The following is a 16,845-nucleotide window of genomic DNA, read 5'->3' as shown; positions in this document are numbered from 1 at the left end:
TATGTTTATGTTTTATTATTTGGGCCGTAGGCCACATGTATGGGTCGAACAGAAGTCTTATGTCCAGTCCATTAGTTAGCGGTTAGAACAAGGGATTTGGGCCAAGGTTTGCGAACCGGTATGTCTCCAAAGGAAATAACCGAATGGGCGGTTATTCATGAAACGTCATCTCTTTTCAATTTGAAACAACGTGACTCTTGGAAACATACCCATTCGTTCCTATAAAGCCGCTGCCAACATCCCTGTTCGTTGTCAGTTAGTTTTTGTATTCGAACGTGTGTTTACAAGTTATCATATTCAAGTTCTAGTTATCATTCAAGTTCAATTCGGTTAGTTATCTTTTGCAAATCTGATTTTCGTTCAATCCATCATGAAATACTGTGAATGTTGTGGGTTGTTTGAGAACGATTGTGTATGTGGTCACAATACCATCCGTTCCGATTGGTCCTGGGTTTCCGATGACGATGATACCAACATCTCCTGTGTCATATAGAAATTTTATGAATCAAGAGACATATATTACATTTAAGATAAGATATTCCAAGATCTACCACTTCACCCCTTGCAAACACAAAAAAAAATCCATTAAGGAAATTTTTATGGCATTTAAGGAAATCAATTAGCAGTCAGATAAGTTTATGGCATAGTTGAGAGCCTTTAAAGACATACCCTCGAAGTACTCCTCCGAACTGGCCCAACCGTCGTCTTCAGTGTGACGAACCCATTGACTAAGAAGCAAACAAATAAATGTTATATCGATCTTTTCATAATCTAACGGATTAATAAACATTTTAGCTGCAAATTTGCATCTAGAAGCTTCTCTACCTGAAACATGCATAGTGAGGTTCCACGCACAGGATATCCAACGGCTAAAAGTTTACCTCCTGGTTTTGCATTCCCCATTATCTGCAAACCCTCAACTCCTGGGCCATCTTCAAGTAAAAAATACAGTATGTTAGCAACTATAACAAAGTTAAAACCCATGGCTAGTTAATATAGGGTCATCCGGGCTGTGTAACGAATCAACGGTAACGTTTGTATACTTTCCAGCCTGTCAACACTTTTTATGTCCTTAGTTAAGGTTTTTAATTTACACGCCAGTTTTAAGAATAATGACTACATCAAATTACCTTCTGAAGCGTAAGAATCATTCGCATAGCTAATGGGCGCTGGTTGAGAGTAATCCATTCCCTTTCCAAGGTTTTCAAAATTCTCCTGCATATATGTTTTATGTCAACATTCAAGAAATTGTTGGGAAACATGATCATTTGCAGCGGAAGGTTTAGGTTTGTTCGAATCAATGGTCATGATTTCGGATATGGAAGTGTGCAGAAAATATAATGACAAACAAGAGTATGCAGAATATGAAAGGATTGAATGAACAATTCTGTGTGAAAGATTGTCTTGATACCGGAAAATGAAACCGGTAATCAAATATATATGGTGCATTTTGGCAGTTCCATTAGGCGGGAATAACTGTTCCGGCAGTTATTTGAATTGCCCGCTTATCACCCCAAATTACATAAGTTATCATACTAAACCGAATATGTATCATCTAATACTTATACATAAGCATAATTAAGTTTAAATATAGTTCTAACAGAAATGGTGTTAAGACTTGTAACATTGGAAGCTTAAAAACAAAAGGAAACTAAAATTACTTGTTGTTCGAGTGAAAACTCAAGTTCTTCTACGACCTCACCCATTGTCGGCCGCTCTTCATGATCTCTCATCACACATTGGTAGGCAATGGCCGAAAATGATTTCAAAGAACCTGGATGCATTTGTTCTTTCAGACCAGGAAGAATAATCTCATCTAACCTATTTTCATCGTAGCAACGTCTCCACTCTGGCACTAAAATTTTAGTCAACTCATGATTATGATACTCATAGCATAATCTCCCACACAAAATTTCAAACAACACTACTCCAAAAGAGTACACATCAGACTCCTTTGATAGGAAACCCATTTCCATATATAACGGATCACAATACCCAGGTGTGCCAACACCATGGGAAATAAGATATGTGTGAACTTGGTTAGCGGGGCCAACTTTTTACAGCCCAAAATCAGATACTTTAGCCGTCCAATTCTCGTCCAAAAGAATGTTTGCGCTTTTGATGTCTCGATGAAGAACTCTTTGTTGCGTCTCTTCGAGATCATGTAAGAAATGTAACCCACGCACAGCTCCGACACATATCTTCAGGCGTCGGATCCAAGTGAGAGTACTAGCATCGGTTAGATATCTATCGAGGCTACCACGAGAAGCATACTCATACACGAGGATCGTCTCATCACCTTCGATGCAAATGTGCAAGAGTGAGATAAGATTTTCATGTTTATATTTGGAAAGCATCATGACCTCCTTCCAAAACTCAATGTTCCCTTGTCCTTGTCTACGATCTAACTTCTTAAAAGCAACTGTGGTTCGTCCGTTCGGGGAAGAGAGTTCCCCTTTATACACCTTCCCAAATCCACCACAGCCAATCAGTTTGGTGGAATCAAAATTATTGGTAGCTGATACTACATCTTTCATTTGAATCTTTAAGGTGATCAAAATCTTTCATGAAAGACATGGTATGATTCTGAGATTTTAGTATAGCAAAGGAGAAATTACAAAGATGAAACAATGTGGAGCTTGAAAATGCTACTAAATACTAATGTGGTGGAAAGAGAGACCAAAGTGCCACCTGACCCACCCGTCGATTCACACAGTAGCTATGGGCCACTGATCCACCCGTCAATTTATACGACGAATACTGGCAGATGCCTGAGTGGAATACAGGGATGAGCTTTTTTTTTAGGATTTTCGGTTTCGGTATTTATGCATTACTAATTTACTAGTAGAATACCACTATAATCGCTAGGATATTCGGTTTATATTTTTACTCAGTCAGTTTTCGGTACCATAAATTGAATTAATAGGGTTTTGTGTGATCATAGTTCAATTTTTTTTTTCAGTTTTGAAATAGAAGTTAGTCGAATCAATTTCGTTACAGTGCCAAGGAAATCAAATATGGAGTTGGGACTATAACGAAATTGATCTGCCATATCATACATCGATGGTTTTTTATACTATTGAGACAATTAAATTATATTCCTTTTTTTAATTTTTAATTTTTAATTTTCAAACAATATAATTCATTTGGTAGTCAAAACAAACATTACTGACAAACTAATGCAATATGCAGTTTTACGGACATGGCGTTCGCACGGGCGTATGCCATGAAAGAAGTGGTTATTTGGTGTTGGCCAAATCATATGGCTCGTAAGATATTTACCTTACAAAGAGATGTAGATCGACTTAGTTATTTTTATATGTTTTATGTTTCGGTTTAATTTCTTCATATTAACATGCTGCAACTTCAGTGTTGATGGTCGCTAGTAGTAGTGTGGCATTGGTATTCGCCACCACCGCAACGCGGGGATGCTTAATATTAGTTTTTTTAAAAACCCAAGATTAAAAACTAAAATCCAAAAATCCTGGACAAACCAAAGCCGCAAGCCGGACAAAACCTCTTTAATCTTTATCTTTTTGAGAATATCTAGGTAATGGCTTTTTGACTAGCTTGTAGCACAATCATGTTCTTACAACTTGTACCATCTCCAGTTCTCTATTGGTTAGATCATGCGTAGTGGTTTGAGCAATAATGTCCCCACCTTTAGGTGTTTTCTGCCATGTGACAGTCCAGTCAGTAAGGGAGCATTATTGGGCGTTTTTACAAAACAGACATAATGAGATAATGCCTAATAATGCCCCAACCAATCATTACACAATTATTGATTTTTTTTAAATTAAAAACTAATAATACTTCATTAAATAAAAAAAATTACAATATTAAAAATAAAAAAAATAAAAAAGGGTTAAAGTAAAAAAATAAAATACATTAATTTTCGTCTTCGTTTTCTTCATCCTCGCCAACTTCGTCTTCCCCGTCCTCCGTTTCTTCCTCACCCTCATGTGGGATATACCGAATAGACCATGCGTGTTGTACCAAATCAACCGTTAACGCGGAATGGTACAGTTCGTAACACAATTCTCGTGCATTATTTACTCTTTCTTCCATTGACGCATGCGGATGCTCCTCCTGAACGGCTTCCGGTACATAATTCTGGCATATCGCATTTCCTTCATCTTCCAAAATCATGTTGTGCATGACTATACAAGCGTACATAGCATCTCTCATTTTTTGCTTGGTCCATGCACGACAAGGATTTCTCAAATAGTGTCATCGTTGTTTAAGAACCCCAAAGTATATCTCAATGTCTTTTCATGAAGACTTTTAAACCTTTTTAAAGTGAGCTCCTTTTTCATCGATAGGATCACTAAACGTCTTCACGGCAATCGAATACCTAAGATAAATTCTGTTGCACAAATAATATCCATGAGGGTAGTAGTTTCAGTTTGCGTAAAAAGACGCTTTTGGAGCTCTGCCAGAAATCCAGTCCTCTAACAACGGAGATTCTTCAAAAACATTTATATCATTGCATGACCCGACCACGCCAAAGTAAGCCGACCAAACTCAAAGGTCCTGTGAGGCAACCGCCTAAAGAATAACAGTAAGTCCCTTTTGGTCACCCCGTGTGTGTTGACCTCGCATGCGGTCGGGCAGTTATCCCAACGCCAATGCATGCAATCCAAGCTCCCGATCATACCAGGCAAACCATTGTAACACCCTGTGTTATGAAAGTCAAAGTCAAAGTCAAGATTGAAGTCAAAGGAAGAAAAGATTGCTAATTGCGATCTATCACTCCTTGCTTAATTACTGATTTGACTTCTTTGACTTGTAATTAAATCTTTTATTTTAATCGCTTTTGTTGTATTATGTGGAGTATTTATTGATAATCAAGATTTAATCGATGTTTATCGTATGTTTTGTCGCTTTATCGCTAATCGCATCGCAATCGCATTCGCATTCGCGCCTTGATTGATAGATTCTGAATATTGTTTTATGTGTGTGTGTGTTACTTACGTGTTACTTGTGCATGTTCACTTTATGTTTGTGGTGATTAATCGAAACGCAATCGCAACTCTATCATAACGCAACTTAATCGCAAACGCTAAACGCAAGTTATTTATAGTGATTGTATGTTAGATATAGTATTTGTATGCTTATTATTAATCTGTCGCATCGCTTAATCGAGACTCGCAACACTCAACACGCGAAACGGAACGCCGAAACTCAACTCACCAAACCACCTCGATCGACTGGCCAACCGATCGAATGGCCAACCAATCAGATGACCATCCGATCGGGTAGCCATCCGATCGAAATGCTATTCGACACCCTTGCACTTTCCCTTTTTGGCAACCTATAAATACCCCTCTGTCACATCATTTGTGATGTGACAGCTCTCTCACTCGACCAGCTGCACTCAAGCCTTCTTTCTCTTGATTTCTCACGATTCTTGAAAGTTTCCAACCGAAATCTTGTACTTCTATGATCTACACACACTTCTTCATCATTCTCTCTTTTGAATCTTAACTTTTAACCATGAAATCAGTGGATTTGAGGTGTTCAAGGATGATGTCATCATGGAGTTCTTATGAACTTCAAGTTTTGGCCTCATTCCACCAAGAACAACTCAGATCTGAGGGATTTCCACATGATTAATCAATGTTTTCACATAGATCTACACATATTCATGGTTAAAAGGATTGAAATATGGTTTTCTAACTTTCTTTCAACTCTTTTACACTCAATGCACTCAAAACCGATGGAATCGGAGCTTGTACAGACCTTCTACTCTTTCTTAGTGATGTGTTGGTTCAAGATCTGGTTTCTGTCAAAGAGACAACCGATTTCGGGCTAAACATGAACGAACGTCACGAACCAGTAAACTAATCGGATTTGGGTGATTCCTGTTTGATCGGATACCTTGGGTCCTGATGGGGTTTCTGTTGTCTAGCACGTTGTCATATTATCTCGAGCAAACTGCAAAACTTTCAAAAGTAATAAGGTTCAAGACGATCAGTTTCGTTGGGACGGATTGCCACCCGATCGGGTAGCCATCCGATCGAACGACTACCTGATCGGCTTGTACTGGTTCCACGCTTAAACTTTTTCTTCAACTTTCAAAGGTCTAAACATCGAACGGATTGCCGTCCGATCGGATAGCCATCCGATCGAATGACCATCCGATCATTTGACTTTTGAGACTTCGACGCTTAATAATTTTCAAAGATCATCAGTAACTAACGGATTGCCACCCGATCGGATTGATGTCCGATCGATTGACAATCATTCTATGAACTTGTTCTCACTAAGTGTCCTACCAGTCGGATCGCTATCCGATCGAGCGACCGTTCGATCGATCGACCTGAAGGGTAGAGATGTCACACCCCAACCGATGGCGGAAACATCGGGGCGTAGCACTGAGCGAAACAGATTGTCCAGAAGTTTCCATAACAATTATCATTACCAATCAATTTAAAGTAACATGTCCCATACCATGTCTCAAAAGGTAAACAAATTATTACAGACAAATCTAGGCAAATTGTTCTGTTTCGACAACTCAGGTTTCAATAGTACAGACAACTATTTGTTGGTTACTAAGACTCTTTCCTAGCCTTGATTTCCAACCAAATAGACACCTTAAGCACTTGTCACATATGTTAAAATAAAAGTCAATACACATAGTGTAAAGGCGAGTATACAAGTTTGATATTAGCATATAGAGTTCGAAATAGTTTACGCATAACCAGCACGTACACTGAGTAGAACGAAGCATGTTAGTTATCGACATGAACCTATCGATACCAATGATTGCGGGTTGACTGCCCAAGGCAGTTCGTAATACATGATCACCACTGTAATCCATGCAAATAATTGTCCTTAACAACCCCCGTGTGAACGGGTGCTGGGTCCAAACTATAGTACTATCGTTGCTAAGGAAGGTAGACATCTTTCCATGTGTAAACATAACAAACAAGCATTCATTAAGTCACGTATAACATGCGGTATCGGTTAGCGTTGAAGTATTGCGTAGTGTGTTCAATTGTGATTTTGTATAAGTAACGTATGTAACACCCAAAAGTGAGAAAGCTAAAAGGGATCGAGTATACTCACAGCGGATGATGGATTGAAGGGAGCGCTTGAGAGTAGGGTTAGCCTGATTAGATTGATAGCATAACGATAAGAGTCGCGTAAAATAATGCAAAGTACAAGTGAGTCGGACAACAGTTCGATCGGATGGTAATCCGATCGGACAGCCGGTCGTGCGGATGGTAATCCGTTCGGACAGTGGTCCGGTCGGACGGTAGTCCGGTCGGATAGCTGTTCGAGTGGATTGTTTCTTCCTTTGAGAAGGATGTGTTTGTGTCTGATGGCTTGACTTTTAAAGTTTTTGTTGTAGCATTTTGAAAACATTGAAGTATCTCTACCTTTCAGGTCGGTCGATCGGACGGTCGCCCGATCGGACAACAATCCGATAGGTTGACACTTCAGTGAGAACAAGTTCGCAGCAGGTTGTCACTCGATCGGACAGCAGTCCGGTTGGGTGGCATTCTTAGTGCATCGAACATGTTCGAAAATCGTTTAAGTATTAAAGTCCAAGTATCTCATGATCCGAATGGTAATTCAGTCGGATGGTAGTCTGATCGGACAACAATTCGTTCAACACTCAGACTTCGGATAAAGTTGGTTAATTGTGGGACCCAAGGGGTAACTCGTTCGGATGGCCGGTCGCTCGGATGGCTGTCTGTTCGGACAGTAGTCCGGTCGGATAGCTCTCAGTTCTGGTCGTCTTTCACTTGGTCGTTTTGATTGTTTGTCGATTTATCGAGACGTTTTGATAACGTGCTAATCAACAGATCCCCATCTTGACCCAAGTGATCCTGTCAACAGGAATCACCCTAGCTCGGCCAGATAACCGGTTCAAGACGGTTGTCCTTGGTTAACCCGAAATCGGTGGCCTCGTGAATAGAATCCAGATCTTGAACTAGCACAACACTAAGAATGAGTAGAAGACTAGAACAAGGTCCGATTCTATCGGTTTTGAGTGCATTGAGTGTAAAAGAGTTGAAAGAAAGTTAGAAACCATCTTTCAATCCTTCTCTTCACCATGAATGTGTTTAGATCTATGCAAGATCTTTGTTTATTTGTGTGGAAATCGGTTAGATCCAAGTTGTTCTTGGTGGATTGAAGCCAAAACATGAAGTTCTCAAGAACACCATGATAACATCATCCTAGAACACCTCAAATCTAGTGATTTCTCGGTTAAAAGTTAAGTTTCGAAAGATGGAAAGGTGTAGGAGTGCGTGTAGATTAAGGAAGTATAAGATTTAGGACGAGATCTTACCGGAATCGAGAGAAATCGGAAGAAAAGTGAGGAGAGCGTGCTGTTCAGTCAGAGAGTTGCCAAAAGTGGAAAGAATGAAAGGGACAGGAGGTATTTATAGAGTTCCAAAAGAGGAAAGGGTTGGCCGGTCGGATGGCACCTCGCCCGGGTGACAGCCCGGTCGGATGGTACCTCGGCCCGATGGCAGCCCGGTCGGATGGCAATCCGGTCGGCCGGCATCTGGTTCGAGTGTTCGGTGCGACGATTTTTTATATTTCGATTTTGATTGCGAGCGATGCGGATGCGATAGAGTTTCCTAGTCAAATTACTTTTAATCCCAACTACTCATATCTCGCGCTATCTCTTCTCCACTAATTATCATTCTATATCAACATACAATCATCCTTATTTCGTATTCGTTTAGCGTTTGCGATTCGATTGCGATTGAGTTCGATTGCATTTCGATTGATTACCACACATAACATAAATAAACATGCACAAGTAACACGTAAGGTACACACCCACGTATAACAATCACCAAAATGCGTAATTCGAGTTGCGAGCGCGATGTTGATTAGATTAGTTCGATTAGCGTTTAATTGACTTTATCGCATTGTTACTTCCTATTGTTTACAGTCGTATAGCGATTCGTAGCGATAAATATTCATTGATTACTGCGATTATTAACAATTACTCCACATAATACAACTAACGTAAAACATAAAATAGACTAACTATAAGTCAAAGAAGTCAAAACAGGAACTGAGCAAGGAGAGACAGATTGCAATTAGCAATCTTTTCTTCCTTTGACTTCAATCTTGACTTTGACTTCGAAACACGGGGTGTTACAGCCTCCCCTAGTTGAGGGAATTTCGTCCCGGAATTAGGTCGAAGCCGTAACAAACAACTGCGGGTACTTCGCCCTCATGTCGCTTTCGAGTTCCCAAGTGAACTCTGCGCCTCGCTTGCCCTCCCATCGGACTTTCACGATAGGAATGCGTGAGCGTCTGAGCTGCTTGGTTTGGCGATCCATGATTTCGACGGGCTTCTCCACGAAGTGTAGTGTTTCGTTTATTTGGAGGTCATCGAGAGGTACAATTAAATCATGCTCAGCCAGGCACTTTCGAAGGTTTGACACGTGGAAAGTCGGGTGGACATTACTGAGTTCCTCTGGTAGTTTGAGTCTGTAGGCGACTTTTCCGATCCTTTCCAGAATCTTAAAAGGTCCAACATATCGAGGCGCTAGTTTCCCTTTCTTGCCGAATCGGACCACACCCTTCCAAGGTGATACTTTAGGAGTACGTAGTCGCCAACGTCAAATTCAAGGGGCTTGCGTCGTCTATCGGCGTAACTTTTCTATCGACTTCGAGCTTTCAACAAGTTGTCTCAAATTTGGAGGACTTTGTCAGTCGTTTCTTGCAATAGCTCAGGACCGGTTAATTGCGAGTGACCGATCTCGTGCCATACAATAGGCGACCGACATCTTCTTCCATATAAAGCCTCGAATGATGCCATCTGAATGCTGGATTGATAACTGTTGTTATACGAGAATTCGACTAACGGCAGGTATTTATCCCAATTACCACCGAAGTCTATGACACACGAACGGAGCATGTCTTCAAGAGTACGGATCGTCCTTTCAGTCTGGCCGTCGGTTTAAGGATGGAATGCGGTACTCAGGTTAAGCGTAGTACCAAGAGTAGCTTGAAACGTTTCCCACAGTCGTGAGGTAAACCGAGCGTCAAGGTCAGAGATGATGTTGCGAGGCGTACCATGATTACAAATGATCTTGTCGGTGTAGATTCGGGCTAATCGTTCTACCTTGTAGTCTTCCCATATTGGCAAAAAGTGGGCAGATTTAGTCAAACGGTCAACAACAACCCAAATGATGTCGTAACCTGATGACGTGTGCGGAAGCTTTGTAATGAAGTCCATAGCTATACTCTCTCACTTCCACATAGAGATTGGGGGTTGTTCGAGTAATTCACTACGTGAAAAATGGGCTACGGCCACACTTTTGGCAAAACAGCCAAGCCACACATTTGAAAAAATGTGTGTCTAAAGGTCACTCATAACATTTTAAAACACCTTTAGCCACACATTTTATTATTAATGTGACAATTGTATAGCAGTTCAGAAACTTTGGCCACACTTTTAGAAAATAATGTGACATTTATTAGCCACAACTCGAATTGTGTGGCCAAATGTGATCTATGGCCACATTTTTTTTTTCATGTGACCAAAAACACATGCATTTGACACATTAGCCACACTTTATGAAAATAAATGTGACATTTATTAGCCACACTTGCAAGGTGTGGCTAAATGTGATATACAACCACATTATTTGTTTTTATGTGACTAGTAACACATGTGTTCAAAACATTTAGCCACACTTTACAAAAAAAGTGTGACATTCATTAGCCATGTTAAAAAATGTGGCCAAATGTGATCTATGACCATAATATTAGTTTCATGTGACTGAAAACAAATGTATTCGAAACCTTTAGTCACACGTTAAGAAGATTCAGCCACATTAGAATAGTGTAGCCAAATGGGATTTATGACCACAATATATGCTTGATAATGTGACTAAAACCTAATACATATGGCCACATATATTATTTTGTATGACAAAAGATTAGACAATGATCACACTTAAAATTACAAAATTTCATGTGACTTACAAACATTTGTTTATTTTGCGTGACGAAATGATATCAAATGTCATGCAAAAAATGTGTGACCAAATGTTAAACTAAACTAACAACCAATGGGGTGGTGGTCCATTTGCAAAGGCAAAGCCTTTAAAAACATCTAGGTTGGGAAGGGTAAGGTCTTGGATTCAAGTCCTATAGACGACAGGGGATTAAAAAAATTAGCCTTTTAAAAAAATGTTAAATTAACAACATCTTTAAAAGTTCCCTCCAAATAATTTCATCCTAAAATTTAAACTTCCCTCAAAAATATTTCACCCTAAAATTCCCCCCCCCCCCCAAAAAAATATTTCATCCTAAAATTTATATTTCCCCCTAAAATAATCTCATTTAAAAAATTACATTTATTAATATTAAAAAGAACAAAAACAAATCTTACTACATATTTAAAAATTCAAACTATTAATTAATTCTATATATTCTAAACCGTATTTGTTACTACTCGTTTTCATTTTAAAAATATGTTAATGTATGCATATTAGTTACGTTATATACGTATTTAATATATGTATATTAGTACCAGTACTGAATTTCTCGTACCGAAATGTTTTCGGTACCAATTCAGTACCAACTTTTTAAAGTTCTTGGTGCTTGTACTTTCAGTTCGGTACGGTACCGGTTTTTTTATCGTATTTTACTTTCAAATATCGGTATTGTGCAGTACTATAGCGAATATTTTCGGTACCGGTACCCATATTTTGCGATTTTCGGTGTCGGTAGGTTCGGTACCAAGCGTATCTCGATCTATAATCATATATGTTTTAATGGACCATATTTAGCCTTAATAGATCACAGCGGCCAATAGTGAATCATATATGTTTTAATGAACCATATTGGGCTTTAATTGACCACAATGAACAATAGTAGATCATACATTTCTTAATTGACCATATAGGGTCTTAATGGATCACAATGAATGATTGTAGATCATATGTGTGTTAATGGAACATATTGGATCTTAATGTATCACAATGACAAATAGTGGACCATATATGTGTTAATGAATCATATTGAGCCTTAATGGGTCACGATGGACAATAAGAGATCTTATATGTCTAAATAGACCATATTAGGTTTTATTGGGTCACAATGGGTGATATTAGATAATATGTGTTAACAGGCCATAGTGGGCCTAGATGGATCACAAGGTCTAACAGTGTATCATACGTCTTAACAGACCATATTGGGCCTTAATGGATCACAATGGACAACGGTTGATCATACATGTCTTAGTGGACCATATTGGGCCTTAATGGATCTCAATAAACAATGGTAGATCATATATGTCTTAGTTGACCATATTGGGCCTAAATGGATCACAATGGCAAATAACAGATCATTCATGTCTTAGTAGACCATATCGGGACATAGTGGATCATAATGGACAATAGTAGATCATATACATCTTAATCGACCATATTAGGTTTTAATGGATCACAATGGACAATCATAAATGGACCATATTAGGCCTTAATGGATTACAATGGACAATAATAGATCATAGACATCTTAATAGACCATACTAGGCCTTAATGTAGGGGTGTTCAGGATTCGTTTCGAATTCGAAAAATTCGAAATTCGTTTAAATTCGATTCGATTATCAATAATTCGTTTCGATTATAAGAATTCGCATTCGAATTCGATTCAATTCGAGTCAAGTAAATCGAATTCGAATCGAATACGAATTTATAATTTCAAATTCGATTCGATTCGAAATTCGAATAAAATTATACATTTTTATTTATTATTTTTATATATAATAAATATATAACTTTTATTAAGCTATACTATAAATTATTTTCTAAATTTTTTCCAAGTATTAAAATTACCCATTACATGACCCATAAGTAAAACCTAATTAACAAATCTATCAATAGATTTCTAAACGTAAAAATATTAACTTATATTGTGGAGTGATTATTCTCGGCTTCTCATTTTGAATTTTAGACTTGTGGTACTTTATTTGAAACTTTTTAATGTGATATCGTGTTTTATGTCTGCTTTAAAATTTATGTTTCATTTTTATAGTTTTTACATGTTTTAAAGAATCTGAATTAAATCGAATTTATTCGAATTCGATTCGAATTTGAAATTTTAATCGAATACGAATTGGGTTTTTTATTCGAATACGAATTTGATTCGAATTCGATAGGTTTTAATCGAATTCGAATCGAATACGAATTCAAGGAAAAATAAAAATTATTCGAACAATTCGATTCGAATAATTCGAAAATTCGATATTCGATTCGATGAACACCCCTACCTTAATGGGTCACAATGAATAGTAGTAGATGATACTAGTCTGGACGAACCATATTAGGCCTTAATAGATCACAATGGTCAATCATAGATCGTACATATCTTAATGGATCATATTGGGCCTTAATGGATCACAATGGTTAATCATAGATCGTACATATCTTAATGTTTTTTTTGTTCACAGGTTGGGATAAGGTTGGTGTCAACCGGTACTAGTATCGAAAATACCGGTACGACCCTGTTCGGTACCGGTACATGAAGGTAAAAAACGACACCAGCCTGGTACAGAAAACGCCAAAAGGGTGCCGGATTGGTAACAGGAACACCAAAAGTCGGTACCGAATTAGTACTTAAGATATTTTGGTTCCGGAAATTCAGTACTGGTACCTAGTACCATTTGCTCATCTCTTTCAGCAGTTCAATCCACAACACGCTCGTAGTGATTTCAAAACACATGTAAACAAAGACTAACTAAGAAAAGAAGTTCGTCGCAATGCGACAACTATGATAAACCTTGTTATTATGAATAATCAAAGTTTAGTTAAAATAAATAATTGTTTTATTTAATTCCCTCCTATCAAAATTGAAAATTTCAATTTTCCTCTTGTGTATTTAGGGTGTGTTCCCGAGTTAAAAATCTCTCTTCCATCCCTCCCCTCCCCTCCATGTCTTCAGGCAAAAAAAACCCCATTTTTCCTCCCCTCCCCTCCCCCTCTTAAGTGGATCTCTAAAACACAGCATTAATCTGCCACACACACATTCTCCATCCCTTTCACTCTAGTCTTTTGGATTCAAATACACACAAACCCTAAATTTTGAGCATTAACAGCCTCAACAAGCAATCCCCTCGCCCCGCTCTCTCTACCTTAATAAACAATCGGCAGAATGGTGGTCGTGGTCGGATGCTGCCGGTGGTGGAGCGTAGGAGATTGACGGCGATATCGGGGTGAACTGTGGTGTTCGTTGAGGAGGTTAGAGGAGGTGAGGCATTGGGCGTGGGTGAAGGTGTTTGCTGGCGGCTCTTGGTGGTGTACGGAAAACCCTAGATAACACAAGAGGTATGATACAACGACGCCAATTTTATAACCCTAGATTAATATATATGTTAGCTCATTTTGTTTAGTTAAGTATTAATGTGGCTTCGAATCATTATACTTTCTCTGATAGGTTCCGGTTTCAGAACTTGTTTTCCACCATCGCACACTAGCCTCGTTGCTATAGCCGTCGTCCCCTGAACCAACGTCTGATGTCGTTTTTACGGCCGTCTCTGTGATTAAGGTAGTTGTTTAAAAATGTAAGGTTTAAAGATACACATTAACTGCTCGATAAAATGCTTTAACCAAATTTTATATAACACAATCTTTTGATTTTCCTGGTTTGTCATCAGTCAATGTCTTTGGTATATGCATACATGTTCTATAAAGTTGCTGATATATGGGTTTTGTTGGCAAATAAAGTACTACTGGTTGGGAATATTATTATGTTGGCAAATGTAATTACGTTTCACTGATGTTGTGTACCTTTTTTTCTAGTATACAAGCTTCTGGAGAACATTGATGTATCAGAAGTAAGAATGGAACATTTAAGATCTGCACTTGAAAAAGTGCAGCTATCAGATGCGGATTTTACCCTTCAAGCTACCGCAAAAGATGTTTAGTCTCTAAACCGTCCTAAAAAAAGCAACCTCGGTTTCTAGTTGGTAAACTTTTTGTTAATCTAGTATTTATTTTTTCTTTCAGACAACGCATCTTTCTTAGGCTCCACATTTGTGTTTTGAAGTGTCAAATGGGTTGTTTTTGAGGTCCATAACTGGGAAGATATGATTTCTTATGTAGGGAATATAATATTTACACTTTATAAAGGGTATTTAAAATTGCTGTGAACTTGGTTTGGAAAATGCCCCTAAATTTGTTTAAAACATTTAAAAGTACATTTATACAAGTAATTTTACAAAATTCATAAGTTATATAACATGATCAAGTTTTAAGAATATAATATGCATGTACAGAGTTGTATATGAGGGTTCTGTGGGGGCATCCACTAATTGATGTAGGATTAAATAGCGAAAGTAATGTTTCCTAGTTTAAGGGCCATATGAACCAAGTTTAGCGAGTCTATAGATAATCCCTCTTTTTCCATCTATAGATATCACAGGAGGAAAATACTCCAGTATAGTAGCATCAATTTCATTGTATTTTTGTAGTCAAACTAGCATATTAAATTTCCCAGTATCTGTTATGTTCCAAATAGTAAAGTTTAGTGACATCATATAATGTAAAGGTGGCAAGTGAATTCAGGCTGATATTTTGTTCTCTTTAATGGGTCAAGCGTGTAATATAAAACAAGAAAACTGTACTAAAGATAACGGGTCAAAGCGTCTAACATAATACAACATAAGCTATCTGCCAAGTGCTAACATGGCTGTACTACTTTCTCTTTTAGCATATGGTCTTTTAATAGTGGAAATCATTGTAGGTTGAAGCTTCAGAGCTCTCACTCGATCTTGCCAAGATGACACCTGGCATACGACAAGCTGCACAAGTTCTGTTTGCTCAATATGTAGCTAGGTTTGTCTAATATTTCATAATTACATGTATATTGTTAAAGACATCTCATTGTCTATTTCTTGTTTTCTTCTTTTAGAGATGCAGAAGTGGTAATTTAATAGCATTCTTTCCTTTGGTTAGAAAGGCTAGCTATCCTCAAGCATGCTTAATGCATGCTCACTTTGCCAAGGTACAGTCTTTTTCTTTCTTATGCAAGAGATGGTTTTTGTAGAAAATTTGAACTTAAAATTGTGAATTTGTATTATGATTTGTAAACAGGTCACAATGATTTCATCACTTGCAGCTGCTTGCTCATCAGATGGAGTCCTAGTTCTGTTCATAAAAGACAGATACTTTCATACCACAGCATAGGAATAGATCTTAGCTTATGTGTACACTCATATCCCTTTGCAACTTTTGTTGATAGCTTTTTTGGATTAGAAGTTTTTGTCTTTAATATTCAAATTGAAAACTTATGTATGAATTTGGCTTATTGTTAAAAACTTATGTATGATATTATGGATATGGTTTTATTATTGTTAATACCTATAGTTTTTGTGTTTCTCATGTTTAATGTTGTTTTTATTTTACAAAATAAAAATAAATCAAAATGGTTAATTGCTTAAAAGTTGCCATAGAACCAAAATCAATGTGTGACCAAATGTTATAAAATAGCCACTCTTAAAGTATAAATCCATGTGACTATATAATAGAAATGGTCACATTTGTATTAAATTCATATGACTATAATAGAAACGACAACACTTACAGTAAATTATTGTGGCCGTTAATACCATTTAGCCACACTTAATGAACCACTTGCTTGATTATAATAACCTTTTTGCCACAATTTTTTTAAATTGATGTGGTTAAAACAAACTTTTTAGTGATTATATAATATAAACAGACACACTTACAGTAAATTTTTGTGACTATATAACAAAAATGACTACACGTACAGTAAATGAATGTGACCATTGATACCATTTAGCCACACTTAATAGACCATTTGCTTGATTACAACAACCTTTTTGCCACAATT

General features: G+C 37.6%; 2 protein-coding genes and 2 long non-coding RNA genes across 4 annotated transcripts; 1 reads left to right on the top strand and 3 right to left on the bottom strand.

The window, feature by feature from the left end:
- Positions 1-559: 559 nt before the first annotated feature.
- On the bottom strand, positions 560-1,186 carry LOC118485962. The gene is made up of 3 exons (XR_004877780.1): positions 1,131-1,186; positions 826-932; positions 560-705 (listed from the first exon to the last, which is right to left on the bottom strand). It is a non-coding gene; the product is annotated as an uncharacterized LOC118485962 (long non-coding RNA).
- Positions 1,187-1,462: 276 nt separating this feature from the next.
- LOC118479404 (receptor-like protein kinase FERONIA) lies at positions 1,463-1,976 on the bottom strand. Its single transcript, XM_035982367.1, has 2 exons — positions 1,662-1,976; positions 1,463-1,555 (listed from the first exon to the last, which is right to left on the bottom strand). Exons 1-2 carry the CDS (start codon positions 1,974-1,976, stop codon positions 1,463-1,465), a joined length of 408 nt encoding a protein of 135 aa, XP_035838260.1.
- An 81-nt stretch (positions 1,977-2,057) lies between these two features.
- LOC110901728 (probable serine/threonine-protein kinase PBL25) lies at positions 2,058-2,537 on the bottom strand. The gene has a single exon (XM_022148522.1). The coding sequence runs from the start codon at positions 2,535-2,537 to the stop codon at positions 2,058-2,060; it is 480 nt and encodes a 159-aa protein (XP_022004214.1).
- Positions 2,538-13,946: 11,409 nt separating this feature from the next.
- On the top strand, positions 13,947-16,346 carry LOC110899348. The gene is made up of 6 exons (XR_002570168.2): positions 13,947-14,315; positions 14,425-14,535; positions 14,790-14,956; positions 15,733-15,824; positions 15,901-15,993; positions 16,083-16,346. It is a non-coding gene; the product is annotated as an uncharacterized LOC110899348 (long non-coding RNA).
- The last annotated feature ends 499 nt before the right edge of the window (positions 16,347-16,845 follow it).

This window comes from Helianthus annuus, chromosome 13 (assembly GCF_002127325.2).
Source record: "Helianthus annuus cultivar XRQ/B chromosome 13, HanXRQr2.0-SUNRISE, whole genome shotgun sequence".
NCBI lineage: Eukaryota > Viridiplantae > Streptophyta > Magnoliopsida > Asterales > Asteraceae > Helianthus > Helianthus annuus.
The sequence above is the reverse complement of the archived record's forward strand: the minus strand, read 5'-3'. Positions and strand labels throughout refer to the sequence as shown.